Raw genomic sequence first — 20,820 nt, 5'->3', positions numbered from 1 at the left:
ACATGACGCCCTTCCAGCAGCTATGGAACATGTCAGACGGGCACACTGTCAATGTTTACGGCGAGGCCTATTCTTCCCCCGCATTCCTGGAAGCTCACGAAGAGATCAACTCACTTCCTCGTGATCCCGATGACGATCTTAAGCGTGTTGTTGCATCGCTCATGATGTGGTCAGATGCGACTCATCTCGCAAGTTTCGGTGATGCTTCTCTCTGGCCCATCTATTTGCTTTTTGGGAATCAGTCCAAATATGCACGAGGCAAACCAACAGTGTCCGCATGTCATCATGTAGCCTATATTCCTACTGTAAGTCGCTTCTCGGAAGATCACTATTTGAAATTGCTCATTAACATTATTATCTTAGCTTCCAGATAATTTTCAAGATATCTACATCAGTATATTTGGCGAGGCCTCTTCGAATGATACCTACACTCATTGTAAGCGCGAGTTGATGCAAGCTATCTGGGCGCTTCTGCTTGATGAAAAGTTTATGCACACATATAAGTATGGTGTTGTCATTCGATGTGGAGATGGCATCACAAGACGTGTATTCCCTCGTTTCTTTAGTTATTCTGCAGACTATCCTGAAAAGTAAGGTTTTCATATCTATTGCTCGGTATCTGATCTTAATTCTATTATTAAACAGAATCTTGCTCACATGCATCAAATTTCTCGGCGAATGTCCGTGTCCTTGTTGCCTGATCAAGAAAGCTGATGTTCCTAAGATGGGAACAAAGCTTGATATGAAGTGGTGCAAGACAAATCAACGGATCGATAGCGCATCCCATCGTGATCGTGTTGAGCAAGCTCGGGCCCATATATTTCAGAAAGGTGCCGGTATCAACAGCCAGTACGTCAAGAACTTTTTGCAGGAGGAGTCACTTGTTCCTACTTGAGTAAGTGATCGATCAACACTAGCATTTCATTTTAAATTAATATTGTTTAAAGACACCTTCTCTGAGCGCCTTGCTGACTTCGCCTTCAAATTATTTTTGATGTTTGTTGTTGATCTTCTACATGAATTTGAGCTCAGAGTCTGGAAGGCTATTTTTACGCATCTCATGCGTATTCTTTTTGCCGCCGGGGGGACAGCTATCCAGGAACTCAATTGGAGGTATGGGTATCATTATTTTCACGCAGTTAACTAATCACATATGCTTATAATAGGTATCGCAGAGTGCCCACTTTTGGACGAGGAACAATAAGACACTTCCACACGAATGTGTCGGCCATGAAGTGACTTGCTGCCCGAGATTTCGAAGACCTTCTTCAGGTAAGATTCATATTAACTACATTTGATCGCATCATGGATCGCATCATTGATGTGATCAATGATGTGATCAATGATGCGATCAATGTTAAACTATTAATATCAGTGCACTATTCCGGTCTTTGAAGGACTTCTCCCCGGCAAACACAACAGAATCATCCTCGATCTCCTGTTTGATCTTGCGACTTGGCACGCATATGCTAAACTACGTCTACATACTGACGACACACTTGCCTTTTTCGACTCAGCAACAATCGTCCTTTCCCGATCAGTCCGCAAGTTCGCGCGCACTACTTGCAAGAAATATGTGACGACCGAACTACCACAGGAGCATGCCGCCCGTAGTAGTCGTCAGGCTGCTCTGGCATCAAAACAACTGGCGGAACCTGCTACAAGGCAGTCAGCGCAAAAAGAAAAGTCAGTTGTAAGTACCAAGGTCAAGAAACTGAATCTATATACATACAAATACCACGCGCTTGCTGATTACCCTAATACGATCCGGAGAATGGGTACTACAGATAGTTATTCCACACAGCCGGTAAGTTTTTTTTTATCGGGTTATCTGATATCTAATCTACCATAGGGAGAACTAGAACATTGCAGATCTAAGCGTCGATACCCCCGCACATCCAAAAAGAAGAATCAGATGATCGCTAGCATTGCATCTCAGGAGGCTCTAGAACATTTCGTCGAGAAGGTGATCGCTGCACGTGCAGCGCATCAACAGAACCCAAGAGCTCGGCATGTCCGAATGTCTCCCTCCAATCACTACTCAATAGCCAAATATGCTCGAGAAACTGATGATCTTACAGTCTGGTTAAGTGAGCATCAAGATGACCCTGCTGTCGAGGTGCAGTTATTTTCTGATAAATTTAACCATACTCATTAATTTCTTAGGACTTCATTCCACGTCTCAAGGACCATTTGCTCGCTCGAATTCGTGGTATTACATACGATGGAGATGAGCACGACTAGTGACATTCCGGCCCGGCTTGGGCTCAAAGCCCCGGCTTAGGCTCGGCCTGGAAGGGCTTAGGCCCACCAGATTTCAAGCCTGAGCCGTGAGCCCAAGCCAGCCCAAAGCCGAGGCTTGGGCCCAAGCAAGCTGCGGCCCACACGCTAAATTCGACAAATGATGATGTGAATTGAAAACAATTTTTTTTGAAATCACTGGACAATGGGTGATGCCGACGGACGCATGAATGTGCACGAAGTGTCTCATCCAAAACCCTTTGAATGTTGTTTGGGTGGGTAGGAAAGCTTGAGCTTGTGTGGGCGAGACGTCAATTTGAAGGGTACGAGGTGGTGAAGTTGAAGGATACGAGGTGGTGAAGTTGACTTTGTTTCTGCAAACTGATTTCGTGTCATTGAGGAGCTACGGGGAATAGAAAGCGGACTCACCCACAAATTCTGGATTGATTGACATAGGAGTTTGGATGCAGACATTGCAATGTTGCTAGAGACATGTTTACTCAGGCTTGCGCCAATATCATGAAGTTTCTTCTTCCCAGCAGGACCTCTAACGAACGGAAGCAATGGGCATGCAAACGATTGTACGCGGTCTATAATCATCGCTGGGACATCAGCCGTTTCAAGAGTCGACGTAAGCTCAGATTTGAGCGCAGCATGGGGGTAGGGGTGGCTTTGGTGGACGGACTTGGATTGGAGGGAGGTGCTGTGTGCTGGGACTGCATATGGGAGGAGCTAAAGGTCACATTTTCGCTGGATGTATGTATTAGGTCAAACTGGTGCTAAGTAACGAAGAACATGGAGGAAACAGACCTGGATAAGTGTCCCCACAGACCAGAAAGTGTAACCACTACCTATGAAACCATTTCCCGTGAGCTGAATTGTCACAATCTGTGGATACACGCACCTTGCCCTTTGTAATGGCGCCCCAGATTTCAGCCCACTCCTCTGTCTCACCATCTTGGAGGGTTGGTGCTGCGGAGAGACTGAGACTGGCGGTTGGGCAGTACTACCGGTTGTAGCTAATATCTGTCTGGGCGTGTATGGTGCATACTTTCGTGTTGAAGAAGACTGAGTTTCTCGTGTGGGACTGGGGAACAGGGAAGATGGACCAGTGTCACGAGTTCCAAATACAAACCATTATTCTTTCCTATCGACTGTCAACATTAAGCGCCCATTCCCAGCGCTAACTCCTAAATGCCCGACATATGTTCCAACTCTTAACCCTAACCCTATCGCTACGATAACCGAAATCCCAACTCCAGACTTAGATGCTCTCACATCATGTGATTCTCCTAGAACCTTCCAGAACTTCACAGCCGCAGCATCGCTTCTCATGACATCATAGTTCCTTTTCATCTTCTATAATAAAATCGCTCGGTCACGTGCACCAGAGACAAACTTGACAGACAAACTCGAAAGACATTCTCATTGGCTGGCTCAATTTTAAATTTTCATCACGTGCCTGACTCGCTGGCCAACCAGATTTTGGCGCTCGGCATACAGCGTAGCGCTACATACAGATTCAGTGACTCAGATGCACACACGTGCTGCTAATATCAGATCTGCGAGGTATGTGATTGCCTTCAGCTAACCTGTGGTCTTCTGAAGTGACTCAAGGCTTCACCAGTTCTCCGACAGATATTCTATCTGACACGTCTGCCACCAGTCGACATGCTTTGCAAGAGAATATCATTCTCCAGGTAACGTGGTATTCAACTCATTTCTTTACTTATTCTGTTCTTACTACCATCCAGCAGCAAGGCATATCTCAGCCACTCTGTGACACCTTGAACAGGCTGCCAAACACCGCTGTTGACAATCTACCAAGTTCGAAAACAGGTCATAGAAGCAAACGGACATGGGAGGACCGTGACGAGAATACCCCATGCACAGACCCACAAACTACCGACTCCCCGGCGCACAAGCGACGCGCTACGTCCAACGAGATCAGTGATCCGGTAAGCAGCTCTTGATTCTCTCGGTGCATGGGCTGACCATCATCTTTATCTTAGAATCGCACTACACGACACCAAGTTTATCCTAACTTTGTGCAGGGTTCGTCGCGAGATGCACAGAATGCACATGCACAGTCAATCACCTTCACTACACATCAGCTTAAGCATGAACCTGTACTTTCTCCCCCTGCCAACATGAATAAACGCTCGCTTGCTCAGCAGCGCCGTCGTGCACGTGAACGAGCTCAAAACGAGTCCATGCACTCTTCTCCTGAGTCAGCAAACAAGCGGTCACTTGGCCAGCAACGCCGTCGCGCACGAGAATTGGCTGAAAAGGAACTCATGCGCCCTCTTCCTGCCGAGTCAGTGAATAAGCGATCACTTGGCCAACAGCGTCGTCGTGCACGTGAGCGTGCAGAACAGGAACGCAGCTGCCGGGTGGGGACACCCACAGTTTCTGATGCTCGCACTGAACCACGTCTGGTACCTGTACTGAATTCTGACCAGCCGATTGCGGGAGTACCCATGGATGTTGATATTCCCGTCCGCTCACAATCGGAGCACGAACATGCTGAAGAGCAAAGCGAAGATGGACAAATTCATAATAATCGCCATGAGGTGTTTGAACGGCACCCTCCACCTGCGGCAAATGTCCTCGCTCGACCTCATCCACCACCCCCACCACAAAACAATGAGAATCTGGCTGTGCGCAGGGTTCCTGTCAATGTTCCTATTGCTCGACGTCCATATGTAGAGCCACACTCACGTCATGACCTGGGCCACATGACAGTGGCCTGTCCTCATTGTCAAGCATTTCACTGGATGGATGAGCGCCTCTCTTCATCATCGAATTCAAGACCATTATTTGGTATTTGTTGTGATCAGGATCAAGTTCGGTTGCCTCAGCTGCGTCACCCTCCACCCTACCTCCAGCAGCTTTTTGAGAGCCAAACGCCCGAGGCTATTGGGTTTCAGTCAAATATTCGCCAGTACAATGCTGGCCTTGCATTCACATCTTTAGGCGTTGATGTGGATCATGCCGTCAATGTGGGCAGGGGACCTCATGTGTTTCGCATTCATGGGGAGTTGTGCCACCGTATTGGCCATATCATGCCATCTGAAGGTCGGCATCCAGTGTACGCTCAGTTGTATATCTATGATCCTCGAATAGCCCTTGACGAGCGCATGCAACGCAATGAAAATCTTTGCCGACGTACCATGGAACGGCTCCAGACGCTCTTGCTTCAGAACCACCGATATGCCGCCATATTTCAACACGCACACGAGATCCTCGCCAATCAACCCGATGATTCACCCATCACCATTCGCCTACTTGCAGACCCCAGTCGTGATCGTCGTCGGTATAATCTACCCACTGTTGACGAGATTGCGGCAGTTATTCCTGGAGATGAAGCTGAATCAACAGGGTCGCGTGACATTGTCCTTCACCGACGCGAGGGTCCACTGCAGAGAATCAGTGATGGGCACCGTTCATATGCATGTTTGCATTATGTTCTGTTATTTCCTTACGGAGAAGATGGCTGGCATTACGAGCTACAAATGCACCAACCAAGTAAAGAGACACCCGGACGTCTTACACAGATTCGTTATGCGGCATACCGGCTCTTTCCACGCCCAAGCGAGTTTTCTACCATACTTCGAGGTGGTGCTCTTTTCCAGCAATGGACTGTTGACATGTTTGCGAGTGCTGAGCAGAATCGGCTCATGTACCTTCGCACACATCAGCCTCAGCTGCGAGCATCACTTTACAGTGGTTTAGAGGATGCTGTTGCAGCTGCTGGTGACCATGACTTGAACCTCCATGACCTTGGTCAGCGTGTCATACTTCCGTCGTCATACACTGGTGGCCCGCGTTATATGTATCAGTGTTATCAAGATGGTCTTGCGCTGGCCCGCTACTTCAAGAAAATTGATATATTCATGACTGTCACCTGCAACCCCAGGTGGCCTGAGATCGTGCGTGAGCTCCTGCCAGGTCAAAAAGCTGCGGACCGCCCTGACTTAGTGGCACGAGTCTTTCACATGAAAAAACGGGCAATTCTGGATTATGTCTACAAGAAGGGTGTGTTTGGGCGGACCGTTGCCTACATTTACACGATCGAGTTTCAAAAGCGTGGTCTCCCCCATATGCACATGTTGATTTTCCTCGATCAGCTGCACAAGCTCTTGACGCCAGCTGACATTGACACCGCCATCTGGGCAAGATGGCCCGATCCCCACGCACATCCACTACTCTTCGAGACTGTCAAAGCCTGCATGGTACATGGACCGTGTGGTGCTCTCAATCCCAATTCTCCATGCATGGACAATGGTCAGTGCATGAAGGGCTATCCAAAGCCATTCCAAGCTCAGACTACCATCAACCATGAAGGCTATCCACGATACTTTCGACCTGATGATGGACGAACCTTCAAGGTGGGCCAACATGACCTCGATAACCGCTGGATTGTGCCTTTCAATCCATTTATGTCGGCAGCCTTCGATTGTCACATAAATGTTGAATGTGCTGTGTCCTTTAGCTCAGTCAAGTATGTCAATAAATATATATGCAAAGGACAGGACCGTGCTTCAATGTCCATCGACTCCCGTGACGAGATTCGTCGGTTCATTGACGGCAGATATCTTTCTGCTCCAGAATCAATATGGAGGATTTTCCAATTTCATATCCATGAACAATCGCCTTCGATCACGCGACTGCAGGTCCATTTGCCTGGACAACATTTGGTGACCTTTGATCCTAACGAAGACCCGGATGCAATTCTAGAACGAGCAGCTGGCGAACGAACGACACTGACAGCATTTTTCAAAGCAAATGCTGATCCGGCACTACAAGTCGAAGCACGAAAATACACATATCAAGAATTTCCACAACACTTCACATGGAAGGCTACTACGAAGTCATGGAAACCACGAGAGAAAGGATTCGCATTGGGACGGATGTACTACGTCAGCCCAACAGCAGGTGAACGCTTCTACTTGCGTGTTCTTCTGACAGTTGTGAAGGGCCCAACATCCTTTGAAGACCTCCGAACATTCAATGGCACCACATATCCAACATTTCGCAATGCATGCCTCGCACGTGGCCTGCTGGAGGATGATGGAGAGTGGAGACAGTGCCTAGAGGAGGCATCAGTAATGCAGACTGGAGCACAACTGCGCCAGCTTTTCGTGACTCTCCTTTTGTTCTGCTCTCCCACCGACCCAAGAGCACTTTGGGATCAATTTTGGCTACACATTTGCGACGACCTGCGACATCGGCTCATTGCTACCCTACGCTACGACCATCCAAGTGATGATGATGTCTACGATTACGGCCTCTATTGTCTCAATGATATTCTGAGACAGTCAGGCACCTCATTAGAAAATTTCAATATGCCTGTACCACGTCGCAATTGGGCTGCCGGAGCTGACAACCGCCTGATTGCTGATCAGCTCGCATATGACAGACATGCAGAACACGAGCAGGAACGCATGCAAGTCCCTCTTCTGAATGTTGAGCAGAGAGAAGCTTTTTCACGCATCACCAAATCTATCGAGCACAAGCGGGGTGAAGTGTTCTTCCTCAATGGCCCTGGTGGAACTGAACAACTTTTGTTTACAAGGTTTTATGTCATCATGTGCGAGCTGCAGGCTTGATTGCGCTCTGTGTTGCCTCATCTGGCATTGCTGCGCTGCTCCTCAGGGGTGGCCGTACAGCCCACTCGATGTTTAAGATTCCAGTGGACAGTCTTCATGAAGACTCTTTCTGCAATATTCCAAAGGACGGGATGTTGGCAGGTCTTATTCGCGCGACAAGCCTTATCATCTGGGATGAGGCTGCAATGCAGACTCGAAATGCACCAGAGGCTGTAGACAGGTCCTGTCGTGATATTCGAAACAAGTATGATGTTCCATTTGGCGGAATTACAGTTGTGTTTGGTGGCGATTTTCTGCAGACACTTCCGGTGATCCCAAAAGGTTCGTACTACATATGATAATGCAACGACCAATTTGATTTAAATTTACTGCTTTCCATTTAGGATCTCAAGAGGACATTATTGCAGCGACAATTCAACGCTCCCCTCTGTGGAAACATGTACAAATTCTCCGGCTTGCACGAAATATGCGTGTCGAAAATGATCAAGACAACCAGAACTTCGCACAATGGGTTCTTGACATTGGTCATGGACGAAACTCAGATGCAGATAGCAGTGTCATGCTGCCAGAAAGCATGGTTACACACGATCTTGGGACACTCATCAACAATATCTATGGTGGAATCTCAAATAACTCACAGGGCCCTCCTCCCGCAGAATATTTCCAACATCGGACTATACTGGCACCACGCAATAGCGACGTTGATGGAATCAATAGGGAGATATTAGCCCAAATGGTGGGAGACGAGCACACATACTTTAGCGCTGACAAAGTTGTTCATGAAGAAGGTTCAGACGGAAATGACGCCAATGATTACCCTGTCGAATTCTTGCGCACACTCTGTGCATCTGGCTTGCCAGCAGGCGAACTATCATTGAAGATCGGTTGTCCACTTATCCTACTTCGAAATCTCACACCAAACCAGGGACTGTGTAATGGCACGCGTATGGTGCTCTTACGCATGTCAGAGCGAGTGCTCGAAGTCAAAATTCTGGGTGGTGATCACAATGGACAAACAGCTTTCATCCCACGCATTTCCCTCATTCCATCTTCAAAAACTGCTGATCTCAATTTCATTCTAAAGCGACGCCAATTCCCAGTCCGGCTCGCTTTCGCAATGACTATAAACAAGGCACAAGGGCAGTCTGTGAAGTTCATCGGATTGGATTTGCGCACACCTGTTTTTAGCCATGGTCAACTCTATGTTGCCCTCTCACGCGCTACATCTGGTCACAATATCAAGGTACTCCTTCCACCTGAAACCTCGAAGACACTGAACGTTGTGTATCCAGAAGTTTTAATTTGGTTAGTTTCATTATTCCGTCAGCGATTTCCAACCTTGCTAATCTACTGGCACGTTGGACTTGTCAGATTTGCAGTGAGATGATAATGCTGGGTTGAAGTTGCTTGGTTCACTCATTTTCATAATGATATCTGTGTCTAACATTTTGTGTGATGTTTGTTTTTGCTCAGAGATTAATCCCTAGCATGATCATAGGCAGCATCTCTGCTGGTAACCCTGGCGGTCACTACTCGCTTCCGCTGCGCAACCTTAACAACCATGATGACAAGTTCCGTCACTGTCGTAGGTAGCTTCGCGAACTTTCTGTGTCTTTCCGCTACCCTTGGCGTCGTCATTCCCAAGTTTCAAGAGTATAAATGCTGCAAGGTCTGTGATCCAGACTCAGTGTGCTTGCTCAAATCTTCCTCTTTTTTAGTTACTTTCTCTACCATGACCAATTCTAGCGCTAGCTCCGCTACTATTGTCGCTGTCGCTGTTTTTGAGAACGGACGAGTCGCTGAGGGACAGGGCATGACTCTTATATTTGATGCCCAGATTTACCTTGGTGAATCCTGTCCACCGCTTTTAGCAGCATTGCGCTTCTTCAACTCGACCAATCGTGCTTTCGATGAAATTGGTTTCTACTTTGTTGTTGCAAGGGTGAGTTCTACGATAACTGATAGCTAGGTCCGTCGGCTGAGCTCTACATCAGGTGGCAAAAATGGAATCTGGAGCGCGCCTCTCACTTCTTCCAGGAATGGAAGAAATGGACTACGATTTAGTTGGTGATATCATCAGGGCACGTCTTTCTCTGTTTCATTCGTGATGACATTGAAATTTACTTGGCATTTTAGTTGATTCCTGCTGGCCAAGGCATTGAACCCACATTCACCCCCTACATCGAAATCTGTGGCACGGTCAGCGCTGTCGACGACCTTGCACGGTCATTCTACATTGACGCTCATCAGTATGTTGCTGCTCTTAAACCGGAACCATCGAGCACCAACTTCAGGTCATTAATGCCGGTCGAGTGTACCTTCCCTGACACTGCTAGATGGAAGAAGTCACTGTCAGGGAAGAGGTTTATTGTACAACCCAATAGATATGTTAGTATCGGGGGATTCATTGTTGGCCGCAAGACTACCAAAGTTGGCGACAAAAATGAGACTCAGCGCTTCTGTGTCGAGGTGGATAACATCACATTCCTTGGCCGTCCTGTCGTTGCATCGACTGGTTCAAGTTCACGTGGTGAGTACTAATTTTCCGTCTTCTCGCTATAGGCTGAATCATTCTTACACACTGTACATGGCAAGGCGCTACTTCTACAACCCCGACTCCAGGCCGATCGCAGTTGAAATTCAGCTTCTCACAAGTCGACCGCACGCCAGCAAACAAACGCTCTTTACTCGACCGTGACGATACTAGCTCTGAGGACGGTACACCATCCAAACGTGCTCGCACCTAATTTTGAAGGTGAATGTGAGTGTAATCACAGTTACTGCACATTAATTTCACATTTGCTACTTACCTATACATGTATTCGCTATGCCATGTTTTGAATCTATCGGTGCACCTTTACATTTACTCTGAGTCAGACGATAGTCCACCGTGGCAAAGCCACGGGTTACTGCTAGTACTATCACATCGTACGATTCCGTTTCTTATTTTATGATTGGCTAGTAAGTTAGAACTCAGTTTGTATCTCCTCTTGAATAGTTGTATATAGTTAGGACATTTCTAGTCAGTAGTTCTTTAGTTCAAACCTTTCGTCTCTACATTGTGTAGCAGCCCAAACGTACCTGCTCAATCTCATCTCTATTATTGCGATATCCTTTGTTTGAGTCCTAGTCTCTGCCCTAGCATTAAGTTGTTTAAGGGGTTGTGACAACCAGAAGAGAGGAGTGGGTGAGTGGTGAGATTGTCACGAGAGACAGTCCTTGCAAATTGCAATAGATGCGCCTTGGACGTGTCCAATCAATGTAGGAGGAAAGTGTCCCTCTCGTCATGTAGTCATTATGGTGTAACAGTCGAGTCTATCCAGAGATACGCAGTTGTCATTGCTGATCCGCGTTGCAGCAAGCCGCGGCTTGAGCCACCGGCTTAGGCTTTCCAAAATTGAAGCCCAGGCCCAAGCCTTGGGCAGGCCGTGACCTGGGCCTGGGCTCTGCTCTGCTTATTTAGGCCCGGCTTCGGCTGGCCCGGGGCTTGAAGCCGGGCCGGAACATCACTAAGCACGACTTCTCTGATGCCGATCGCGCATCAGTCCTGATCACCGACAACAAACTATTTCAACCTATGACTTGCGGCGTGAACAGGATACGATCAATCCCCGCACTCGTGCCGACATTATGGTCCTCTCCCACGAAGAGGAGAAGACTCACCCTTATTGGTATGCCCGAGTGATCGGTATATTTCATATCAATGCAGAACATCAGAACGACAATGGACTATACTCACGCCCAACACGGATGGACTTCCTACTTGTCCGTTGGTTCCGACAGGATAGTTCGCGTGCAGGTTGGGCCGCAAAACGACTCCACCGCCTTGAGTTCTTCGACGAAGACAGCCCTGATGGATACAAATTTTTGGACCCGGACACTGTTATTCGTGGGGTGCACTTAATTCCAGGGTTTGCATATCCTATTGATCCCAATGATCTGAATTCTGACAGCCGGTTCTACTATTTGAATATGTGCGCACTCATTTTATTTTATTTATTGTCACTATTTTAATTCTAACTAAATGACTAATAGATTTGTTGATCAGGATATGTTTATGAGATACCGGGGTGGTGGAATCGGTCACAAGGCTACGCGGGACTGGAACGATTTTCTTCAGCATGAAGGACACGGAGCGGAAGAAGCACAAGAGGCCGACGAGGCAGATATTGATATCGGGGATGATTCAGAAGAAGATGTCGAGGATATATGGAATGATGAGGATGATGATCCGGATGACTGGAATGATCCGGATGATGAGGATCGAGTTGTAGCTGATAAGGGCGAGGAACTCGATGACAATGTTCTCGCCGAGGAAGGCTATGGCGCGCTTTGATCTTAATTTTAATCATTGGTCGTGTTCCTCGATTTCTGGACCCTTCTGGACTCTGCTCATTAAACAGCTTACCCGGCACACCGGTACCAACGAGCTTACACATGGCGCTGCACATGTTTGAAGTTGACTTTTTTTTATTTACATATCTCTAGGATACTGTCAATACATTGTTGTCTAATATGTATCATGTAGATACAAGGACTATCAACTCATTGTCAGTATGGCAGTGTGGTGAAGGGGTGTGCGTCATCCTGAGATACTCGAGGGTGTTCCAATATCATGTTGATGTGTTGCTGACGTCACACGTAATTGTTTGGTTGTTTGTTGTGGCGCGAGGCAGTCTAAATCGGGTAATGACTGACTTCAGCAATTTTTGTGATGCTATTTGCGCAAGTCTATGACAACGAGTCACTTTTCACGTTTCGCATCCACAGTAGCCAAGACTGCTAACAGAGATAAGGTTTCGTGCAATCCCTCAATTGAGGAATGGCCAAGCTCATGCTACGTTGCCTGTACATGTAGACATTGGATAAAATGGTGATGCTGGTTTGACTCCATTCCCCACATCACAATTTTAACATCGTATTTTATGCGCGCAGATTTGTGCAGTTTCCCATGTGCTAGTTTGTAGAACGGGCGTTGTGAATGGTGCTATATATCAAGAGTATCTCGCAAAAAGGAAAGCAACACACGCCCGTAAGGCTGACCGCTATCACCCTACAGGTCTCGAAACTTGCGAGTCTGCAACAGGGTCGGACGTTATAGTCTGCCTCGTTCAATGAATGATCACTGTTGAATGCAGAAGCTCTTATTGTACAGAGGTATACATCGGTGTTTGACTCGATGAGAACGTGATGGATGTGTCTCGTTCATATTCCGGGTTCCTAAATCGAATACACACAGCGTGTCACGTTGATGCAATAATGAATGTGAAGAGTGAAAATACAATATAGAAATTGTTAGCGGCAATAATGCTAGAAGCAGAAACAACACCGGTCGCCTCCATGCTCTCCAGCTTTGGTCTGTGCTGCTGCGGCTGGTTGTTGTGAATCGGGGTTCGGTGAAGGCGGGTCGAAGTATTCATCGGGTACTATATCATCATTTTTTTGGGGAGCATCCGCTGAAGCATTGCGCTGTAGATGAGTGCGTGAGACTAGAAGACAGTGAGAAAACCCATTTGAGCATACCTCTTTACCCTGCGCGAGAGGAACATCAACAATAGGCGGCTGCGCATGTCTCACACGAACGGGCCACCAAGTTGATAAATGGTGTGGGCGGGTATTGGAGGTTGCAGATGATTGGGTGATTGGCAGTGATCGAGACTGAAAACAGTGAGTAGAGTACGTGACGGCAAGTATCCAAAACTCACGTTCTCGCCGGAATTGATATCTGAACGTCCTTGAGTTGTGGTGGGCTCCGAGAGAGGGTGAGGTAGAGGAGACGTAGCAGGGAACTACATCATGAGTGTCCAGTCAACCGCGAAAGAGAGAAGAAAAGAGACATACATCCAGAGGACCACGATGTTGATCGTTCCGAATAGGAGGGACTGCATTCGTGCGAGAAGGGAGTCGAAGAAGTCTGTGAAGGCGAAGGAAAATGGATGATTGTTGGTTTATAGTGGGCGGTCTCTGCGACATAGGTGTGATATATATTGGCGGTTTGCTGTGCACGGCAGGAGGACGACGAGTGGCATCAGACTGCAATAATGGTAATGGATGAGCAGTGTGATAAACAAACGAATGAAGTGCATACTTTTAGTACATCACTAAGGGTTGACTTGTTGCGTGCACTGGTCTGTAAGGGAACGGTTAGCACACAGACAGTAGATGTTTGTGAGGAATGCGTACACGGGCCTGAGCAAGGATGTCAGGTGGAGTGTTGCATATGTAGATATTGTAATCATCTTGGGTGTATGTCGTATAAGCTAGCCTGCGCGAGTCGGGTGAGAGGATAAGCGTCCTAGGATTCTGAACGTTGAAGGAAGCGAGGAGTTGGCGGGACTCAAAAGCCCAGAGCTTGATGGAGTTGTCACGTGAAGAGCTGGCAAGGAGAGTGTAATCGGATGAAAGTGTTAGACCACGAATTAGATCAGTGTGCCCTTCGAAGGGAGTTCCGACAGTCTCCAGTGTCGATGCGTCGAACTCGTTGATCGTCTTGGAGTCATCAAATCTCGTGAAGTTAAATGCAGCCAAAATATTTTTGTTCTTGTTTGTCCAGAACATTGGCGCAGATGTTGGTTCTATTCCACCGGGTTTCTCTTTCCTCACATCCAATTTCTGTGTTTTGACATCCCAGACCTCAAGCCACATCCCTGTAGCTGAGTTGATTGCGAGCTTCTTCGAATCTGTCGAGAATCGAACTGCGGCTACCCAATCAATGCTCTTGAATGGACCAGCCAGGAGTGTGCTGGTTTGCAAGCTCCATATCCGCGCTGTCCAATCATCTGACCAGCTCGCCATCAGATTGCTATCCGCTGAGATATCAATGCACATTATCCTCCGTGTGTGGCCTTCAAATGTTTTCACGATCCCCGTCTCAACCTCATAGGCTTTCAGCTCCGGACTATTGTCCTCTCCACCAGCAGTGATAACCCATCGACCATCCCTTGATACCGCCACTGCATATACCTGCCCCTCGCAAACACCCTGTGCTTCCTTAATCTCCTTACCCGCCACCAGATCCCATTGCCGAGCGGTCTTGTCCCGAGATCCACTGACCATTCGCTGGCCATCAGGAAAGTAGGATATGGATTTAATGTACTGTCCATGACCCTTCAAAGTTGTTACCGGTTTCAGAATTGATTTTGAAATAGCTGCCTTGGTTGATGCGGAAGCCATGGCTGCGTCTCGGCGGGCGAAAGTGTTGGGTAGTCAAGTACTCGAAAGGGATTCTCTGGACGCGTTTGAAGGCACGTCGAGCTCTCCTAGTGCGTTGTTGGCCTGGTGTTGAAGATTCCTAACTCGAGCGCTTGAACGCACTTTGCCTCTCCACTATTTGGGCTGATCGTCAGTTCATCCGTGCTGAAACTTCAGATATATTGTTACCAAGAAGCAAGCAATGGCCCAGGGATAAAGAGGGAGGAATTCTACAACGTGAGTATAGCTGTCGTCCTTGCGAGATGTGCTACTTCTCACATCTGCTTCTCCTTGCTTTTGACTCTCAGCCTGTCACAGCCATGAACGAAATTCCTGTGCTAGAGCGCCAATCTCGTTTCTATTTCCCACCTTCCAATGTTGCTGTGTGCTTTTGAGTGGCATATCTAGATGGCCCGAAATGTTTGAGATGCTGTAGTAATCAACCCTTAGCATTCACTTTCTTCGTTGTAAGACAAGGCCGTCATCATGTACTCGATTTCGCTTTGGGCGCCATGGCGGTATTAAACGTTGTATGGTGATTACATTTCCTCATGCCATCCTCTCAAACGTTCTCGAGTATACACTCATCCTTCCGCTTCCACAACTACTCGACACACCATTGACGAGGTGCGTGAATAATCTGTCCAGAGCCTTGATCTCCGAAGCCCTTACCATCGATGCTGTCAGTATTGGTATTCACTTCAGTGTCTCGAACAAAACTGCCAGTTAAAGCATGGAGCAACGCGTAGAAGCATGTCGGATTTGCGAAAGTATAATGTCTTGATTATTACCTTTGTCATCGACACTTTATCGAAAGGAGGACTTTGATTTGATCACATTCGAACCAGATTCTAAGCGTGCATTCCCTCTCCACTTTGTCGACATGCAGCACGGCACCACCAAAAAGCGGCTGAACTGCATTTCAAGATTCAACCAGAATTCCCTTAGATTCAACAGACTATCATTTCTACCGACCTGGAATCCTTTGTTTTTTCAATTTCAAGTGTTTTTACATCGAACTGACCACAAGACATATTCAGATCAACATTTTTCGCTATGATGGTGGTCGGCCTCAGGCACTCGCAAGCCGGATTCATCGCCCAACGCCCAATGCCCGACTACATATACCCCTCTCCCTCTCTCTACTACTCCACATATTCCGCCGAGCCAAGGTAACAGATCCAACAAACCCTGTACAGCATCGCACATTCCCTCCCTCCTCGAATGCTAGCAATACCCAGATGCCCTCGCACACCTCTGCCCCCATCAATTTCCTCACACCCTCCCTACGCACACTCACCACCGCCACCACAACTCCAGGTCACGCCTCCTTCTGGAACGTTTCAAATGTGGACACATCTTGCCGCATCCCGACGACGACGACCTCGATGATTATGTGGCGTATGAAATCCTGTGGGACTTCTGTGGAGACGGTGGATATAGGTCCTCCTGGTGGGTCATAATGGGATACGCACATAGTGATGGGTGAGAGGACAATGGTAATGGGATTCCAAACATTGAATGAAGCCAGAAGTTGGCGGGACTCAAAGGCCCAGACCTGAAGAACTGGCAAGGAGAGTGCACTGACAATACAATGTTCGTAGTCAGCAGAGTCTCATCAATAAAATCCCAAACCCTCTTACCTGAATTAGATGCGAATCGAGATAAGGCAAAAAGTGCCCATGGATATGTTTTAGGTCCGACGAAAGGATCATGATGGGTCCTTATATACCTCAATACAAACGATTCACAGAGGTCGGAGCTGCGAGTAGACAGGTGATGAACGTTGCTGGGTAAGTTGGGTTGTGGGGCTTGTGTGCGTGCTATGGCACAACAACTTACTACCTAATCCACCAGCGTCAGAATGAGCGGGATATGTGGGCGCCAAGATATAGTGCCCAACAGCTGTTCGAACGCAGGGCATGAATTCGTTAGCGAAAAATAGTGTCGGCAGGTGGAGAAGTGGCTCTTGAGCATCCGGATGGGGAGAAGGGGAGCACTGAGTAAGGATGCCCGTTATAAGTGGGCAAAATATCCACGGTACAGTGTCCAGAGTGATGTTAAAGCTCATCTTGGGACAAGACAAGAAGAGGCGGAAGAAGTTGGGATAAAGATATCTATAGGTCAGTGAAGATTCGATACTTGGTCATTGATATCGCAATGCAAACAACATGCTCAGAGTCGGAAAAAGTGAGAGCTGTCCAAGGAAAGTACCTTACTGGTGTTTGAGGGGTGTCATATGTTGAGAAGATTGAGGGGCAGACAAAGACCATTACAGAACATATTGTGCGGACTTCTGCTGAGGGCGAGTGAGTGCGAAGAAAAACACTGTAGCACCGTGGAAATGAACAAAAAACGCAGTCTCTGCCTTGCCTAGATAAAGACTATTTCGTCATTTCAACGCATGCCATCACGATAGAGATCGCCTTGTGGAAGGCGATGATGGTGAATAAGGAAACAACTTTGATTTGTATTTGTCATTGTTTGTTACGCAGACGAACGTCGCGTTCAACGTTGAACTCAAGGTCAGGCGTTAACGTTCTTCAAACGTTCAGGCTGCAGGCAGTGAAGATGATTATTGATAAAGGCCTGCTGATTTCGACTTCCTTCGCTTTTAATTAATTTTGATTACTGAACTCGAGAAAGACACTGATCCAGATCAACGTTCGTATCGATAGTCCTTTACTCGCAAGCCGGATTCATCACAACACCCAATTATACACACTCTCTCCCTCCAATTTTCACACTGACTTAAGCCCCCTCGCCCACCCCCACACCACTAATTCTGGCGCCGACGAAGTAGCTGACCCAATTGCATCCGCCCTGCACGACCTCATGCTCGATCCCTCCTCCAATGCCACACGCATATACCCTCCCCCACATCCACCCCATATCAATATCCATATCAAAAATACTACACGCCCCCTCACCGCCACCAAAACTTCATCACGTATGCTGCCACGCCTTTTTTGAACTTCCAAACACTGGCACGTCTTGCCACCTCCCGCATGTCGGTTAACGCCCCTTGTTGATCGTGCTGCGTATGAGAGACACTATGCTGTTGTGTGGAGTGTCAAAGGGATTGTGGATATGGGTCCTCCGGATGAGTGGTGCTATGAGGGGAGATGCACGGTGAGTATTTTTATCGTATGTCTGAGTCCAAAGGCTGATTCAAGGTACAGACAGATATAAAACGCGCGCACTTCTGTGCAGATTCAACCGTCCACATCGACAGGCTATTCCCGTGGCCGTAAACGCAAGCAGAGCGTATTCATCTCCAGTGGTGACCTGAGCACGATCACAAGGATGAAAGACACAGGTAATTAAAGGCACACGCGAAAGTAAGTCAGTCACTCACACCGCCCTCAACAGCATCAGCAGCTACTAGTACGAAGTGCTTACAAGGCTCATCCACATGCACGCTCTACCAAGCCTGGAGCATCCCACTCACGCACATGAGCACCCTCCATTCCAACTTCGAATTCTTGGCATCAGCATACTGTCTACCATCGAATTTCGCGCACACCGATAACAGGACTTGTGCATGGTGCACCCCATACAGCTTGTCAACGCGACATCCCTCAGTTGAAGAAAAGTGAATGTTACAAGGACAGTCTGCCTGTATCGCTGACGACTGGAGGAAATAATCGGAGGCCGTCGTGGTGTGATTGATTTTTTTTGTCGTGTTTTAGACTTGTTTTCATGTTGATTTCTTTTGCAAGTGTGGCCGAGACTAGCTGTCTCAGAACCTAGGCTTAACCATTCAAGGGACTCTCCTTGTCTCAGCATGCAGCTGACAATACTCAGTCGCCAGTAGAATTCTGTACAATGTGTCAATGCATCGCGCCTTATATGTACATCAGTTAAGGACTTACTTTTCAGGATAATCAGCGGAATAAGAGAAAAAACGAGGAAAAACTCGCTGTGTGATCCCATCAGAGCACCAGATCACAATTCCGTGCTCATACGCCTCCATAAACTTTCCATCCAAGATCAGACCCCATATGGCGTGCATTAACTCCCTTTTGAGGTGAGTATGTACGTCGGCCGTTGTCGCCTCACCAAATATATCCACGTAGATATCTTGTAAATTTTTTGGAAGCTGAGAGAGATCGAGTAAGCGCAAGATTTAATAAAAAAAAAAAAAAAATATGTACTGTAGGAATGTATGCCAAATGATGACATGCACGAGCTGTTGGTTTTCCTCGCGTGTACTTGGACTGGTTACCGAAATACACGTAAAACGGCCAGAGAGACGCGTCACCAAAGTTAGCCAGGTGCGTGGCATCCGACCAGACCATAACGGAAGCAACGGCACGCTCAAGCTCATCTCCAGGCGCGCGTGGAAGTGCGTTGATTTCTGTGTAAGCTTCAAGCATAGCTGGGGAGGCATAAGACTCGCCAAAAACTTTGATATCGCGGTTGTCAGGGGTTTTCCAAAATTGTTGGAATGGCGTCATATTGAATGTCTTCGATACCTCATTTTCGAACACGTGTGTGATGAGATCGGTAAGGCAGCGGTGATGAACGCCTGGAATCTCGAGCTCAGGGGCATCGGCTTCTGATGCGAACTTCACTTTCTCTTTTGGTAAACGAATCTTGACGGTAGATTGGCGCCATCCATACTCTTCCTGAAAAGGGTTAGACTTATTCTTGAGGTACTCGTCCAGTAGTTTGAGTTCGCGTGTGTGATTCAAGCCGTTCAAGTCTTCCAGTCTGAACAGAGGGTCCTTGAGGAAATGAACGAGACGATCCCACTCGGCACCAGACTTTTCGTTTGTTCCGGTGTACTGCCACGCCATCAGAATACCCGCAGAAGGGTTCGTAAACGCTTCGAAAAGCTGATCGGAGGAAATCTCGGGGGAAGGAAGTCCTGGATGAGCGATCGGGGTGACACGTTCCCCATCTAATGTGGGAGCATCAGTTACGCCCTGCAAAGTCACGTTGGCTTCTGGGGCTAGAGTCGGACGCATTGGATATACGCGGTAAAGTCCCATAGCGTCGGGTTCTGTCTGGAATGGGATAAGGGCAGGGGCGGTGTCTTCTGGATCAGAAGTAGGGCCTGGGGATGGTGGTGGTGGTTGATCGCGATCAGATTGATCCGCCTGTTCAGGCGGATCACGTCCTCGTTGCTGCCGGTTGGTTGGAGGCATATGAGCGAGGTGGGTAGCGCTCCCTGGAAGGTAGTCGACGAAGCGCCGTGGCATGCGCACTGTGCGTCCAGAGCGCTTTGAGGTGACTGGGGGAGGGGGTGAGGGTAAACGCGGGATATTTGACGGTCCTGCTGTATCCTCGGTCTTGTTAAATTAGCGTAGTTAGTTTTATTTTAATAGAACACTCGTCATAACGACTCACCTGATCGAAACCGCCGGTGTTCTCAACATCATAGTCCAGTTGTTCTCCGGCATCTGTCCCTACCTGAATTACCTCTGCACGCTCACTGCGTGCTCTCTTGGACTTCTTGCTGTGAGTCTTTTCCGACCCGCGTTTCTTCTTGCTGCGGTGCGCTGTATCTGCTAGTTTCAATGCTTTGTTTTGTGAGCAGCGAGCGGCATGTGCAGATAGAGATTTTTGGGCTGCAAATATCTTACTGCACCCAATGCAAACAGGCGCGTCCATGGGACTGGGCACAAAGGGCGCCAGGATAGTGGAGAGAGTGGAGACTGAATTATAACCTAGACTTAGTTTAAATCAATCTGATGAGAAGGAAATCGTGATCTGATTGCGCAAGCCGCAAGCTGAATACAGTACATGAAAATATACTATTAAGACAATC

At 47.7% G+C, this 20,820-nt stretch overlaps 8 protein-coding genes across 8 annotated transcripts; 6 read left to right on the top strand and 2 right to left on the bottom strand.

The window, feature by feature from the left end:
* Positions 1-1,393: 1,393 nt before the first annotated feature.
* Positions 1,394-1,852, top strand: DEU56DRAFT_749198 (uncharacterized protein; the record flags this gene model as incomplete). Its single annotated transcript, XM_041349417.1, has 1 exon — positions 1,394-1,852. A coding segment is annotated over one exon (459 nt), but the record flags the coding sequence as incomplete, so codon positions are not given.
* Positions 1,853-1,876: 24 nt separating this feature from the next.
* On the top strand, positions 1,877-2,244 carry DEU56DRAFT_749190 (uncharacterized protein; the record flags this gene model as incomplete). The annotated part of the gene is made up of 2 exons (XM_041349412.1): positions 1,877-2,119; positions 2,167-2,244. Coding segments are annotated over 2 exons (321 nt in total), but the record flags the coding sequence as incomplete, so codon positions are not given.
* Positions 2,245-4,922: 2,678 nt separating this feature from the next.
* Positions 4,923-5,771, top strand: DEU56DRAFT_713134 (uncharacterized protein; the record flags this gene model as incomplete). The annotated part of the gene is made up of 1 exon (XM_041347539.1): positions 4,923-5,771. A coding segment is annotated over one exon (849 nt), but the record flags the coding sequence as incomplete, so codon positions are not given.
* A 1,581-nt stretch (positions 5,772-7,352) lies between these two features.
* On the top strand, positions 7,353-7,538 carry DEU56DRAFT_721217 (uncharacterized protein; the record flags this gene model as incomplete). Its single annotated transcript, XM_041347691.1, has 1 exon — positions 7,353-7,538. A coding segment is annotated over one exon (186 nt), but the record flags the coding sequence as incomplete, so codon positions are not given.
* Positions 7,539-11,483: 3,945 nt separating this feature from the next.
* On the top strand, positions 11,484-12,189 carry DEU56DRAFT_749191 (uncharacterized protein; the record flags this gene model as incomplete). Its single annotated transcript, XM_041349413.1, has 2 exons — positions 11,484-11,827; positions 11,889-12,189. The coding sequence occupies 2 exons, from the start codon at positions 11,484-11,486 to the stop codon at positions 12,187-12,189; spliced, it is 645 nt and encodes a 214-aa protein (XP_041201267.1).
* Positions 12,190-12,590: 401 nt separating this feature from the next.
* Positions 12,591-13,826, bottom strand: DEU56DRAFT_934849 (uncharacterized protein; the record flags this gene model as incomplete). Its single annotated transcript, XM_041358778.1, has 5 exons — positions 12,591-13,073; positions 13,183-13,322; positions 13,377-13,511; positions 13,559-13,642; positions 13,695-13,826. The coding sequence occupies 5 exons, from the start codon at positions 13,824-13,826 to the stop codon at positions 12,998-13,000; spliced, it is 567 nt and encodes a 188-aa protein (XP_041201266.1). The 3' UTR covers positions 12,591-12,997.
* Positions 13,827-16,100: 2,274 nt separating this feature from the next.
* On the top strand, positions 16,101-17,273 carry DEU56DRAFT_761978 (uncharacterized protein; the record flags this gene model as incomplete). Its single annotated transcript, XM_041350612.1, has 7 exons — positions 16,101-16,216; positions 16,365-16,529; positions 16,572-16,640; positions 16,742-16,837; positions 16,902-16,974; positions 16,999-17,167; positions 17,224-17,273. The coding sequence occupies 7 exons, from the start codon at positions 16,101-16,103 to the stop codon at positions 17,271-17,273; spliced, it is 738 nt and encodes a 245-aa protein (XP_041201265.1).
* Positions 17,274-18,915: 1,642 nt separating this feature from the next.
* DEU56DRAFT_749192 (uncharacterized protein) lies at positions 18,916-20,278 on the bottom strand (the record flags this gene model as incomplete). Its single annotated transcript, XM_041349414.1, has 3 exons — positions 18,916-19,146; positions 19,202-19,760; positions 19,836-20,278. Coding segments are annotated over 3 exons (1,233 nt in total), but the record flags the coding sequence as incomplete, so codon positions are not given.
* Positions 20,279-20,820: the final 542 nt, after the last annotated feature.

This window comes from Suillus clintonianus, assembly GCF_016758775.1.
Source record: "Suillus clintonianus strain FC179 chromosome Unknown DEU56scaffold_180, whole genome shotgun sequence".
Taxonomy (NCBI): Eukaryota; Fungi; Basidiomycota; class Agaricomycetes; order Boletales; family Suillaceae; genus Suillus; species Suillus clintonianus.
Note: the sequence above shows the minus strand (reverse complement) of the source record. Positions and strands in the feature narration are given on the sequence as shown.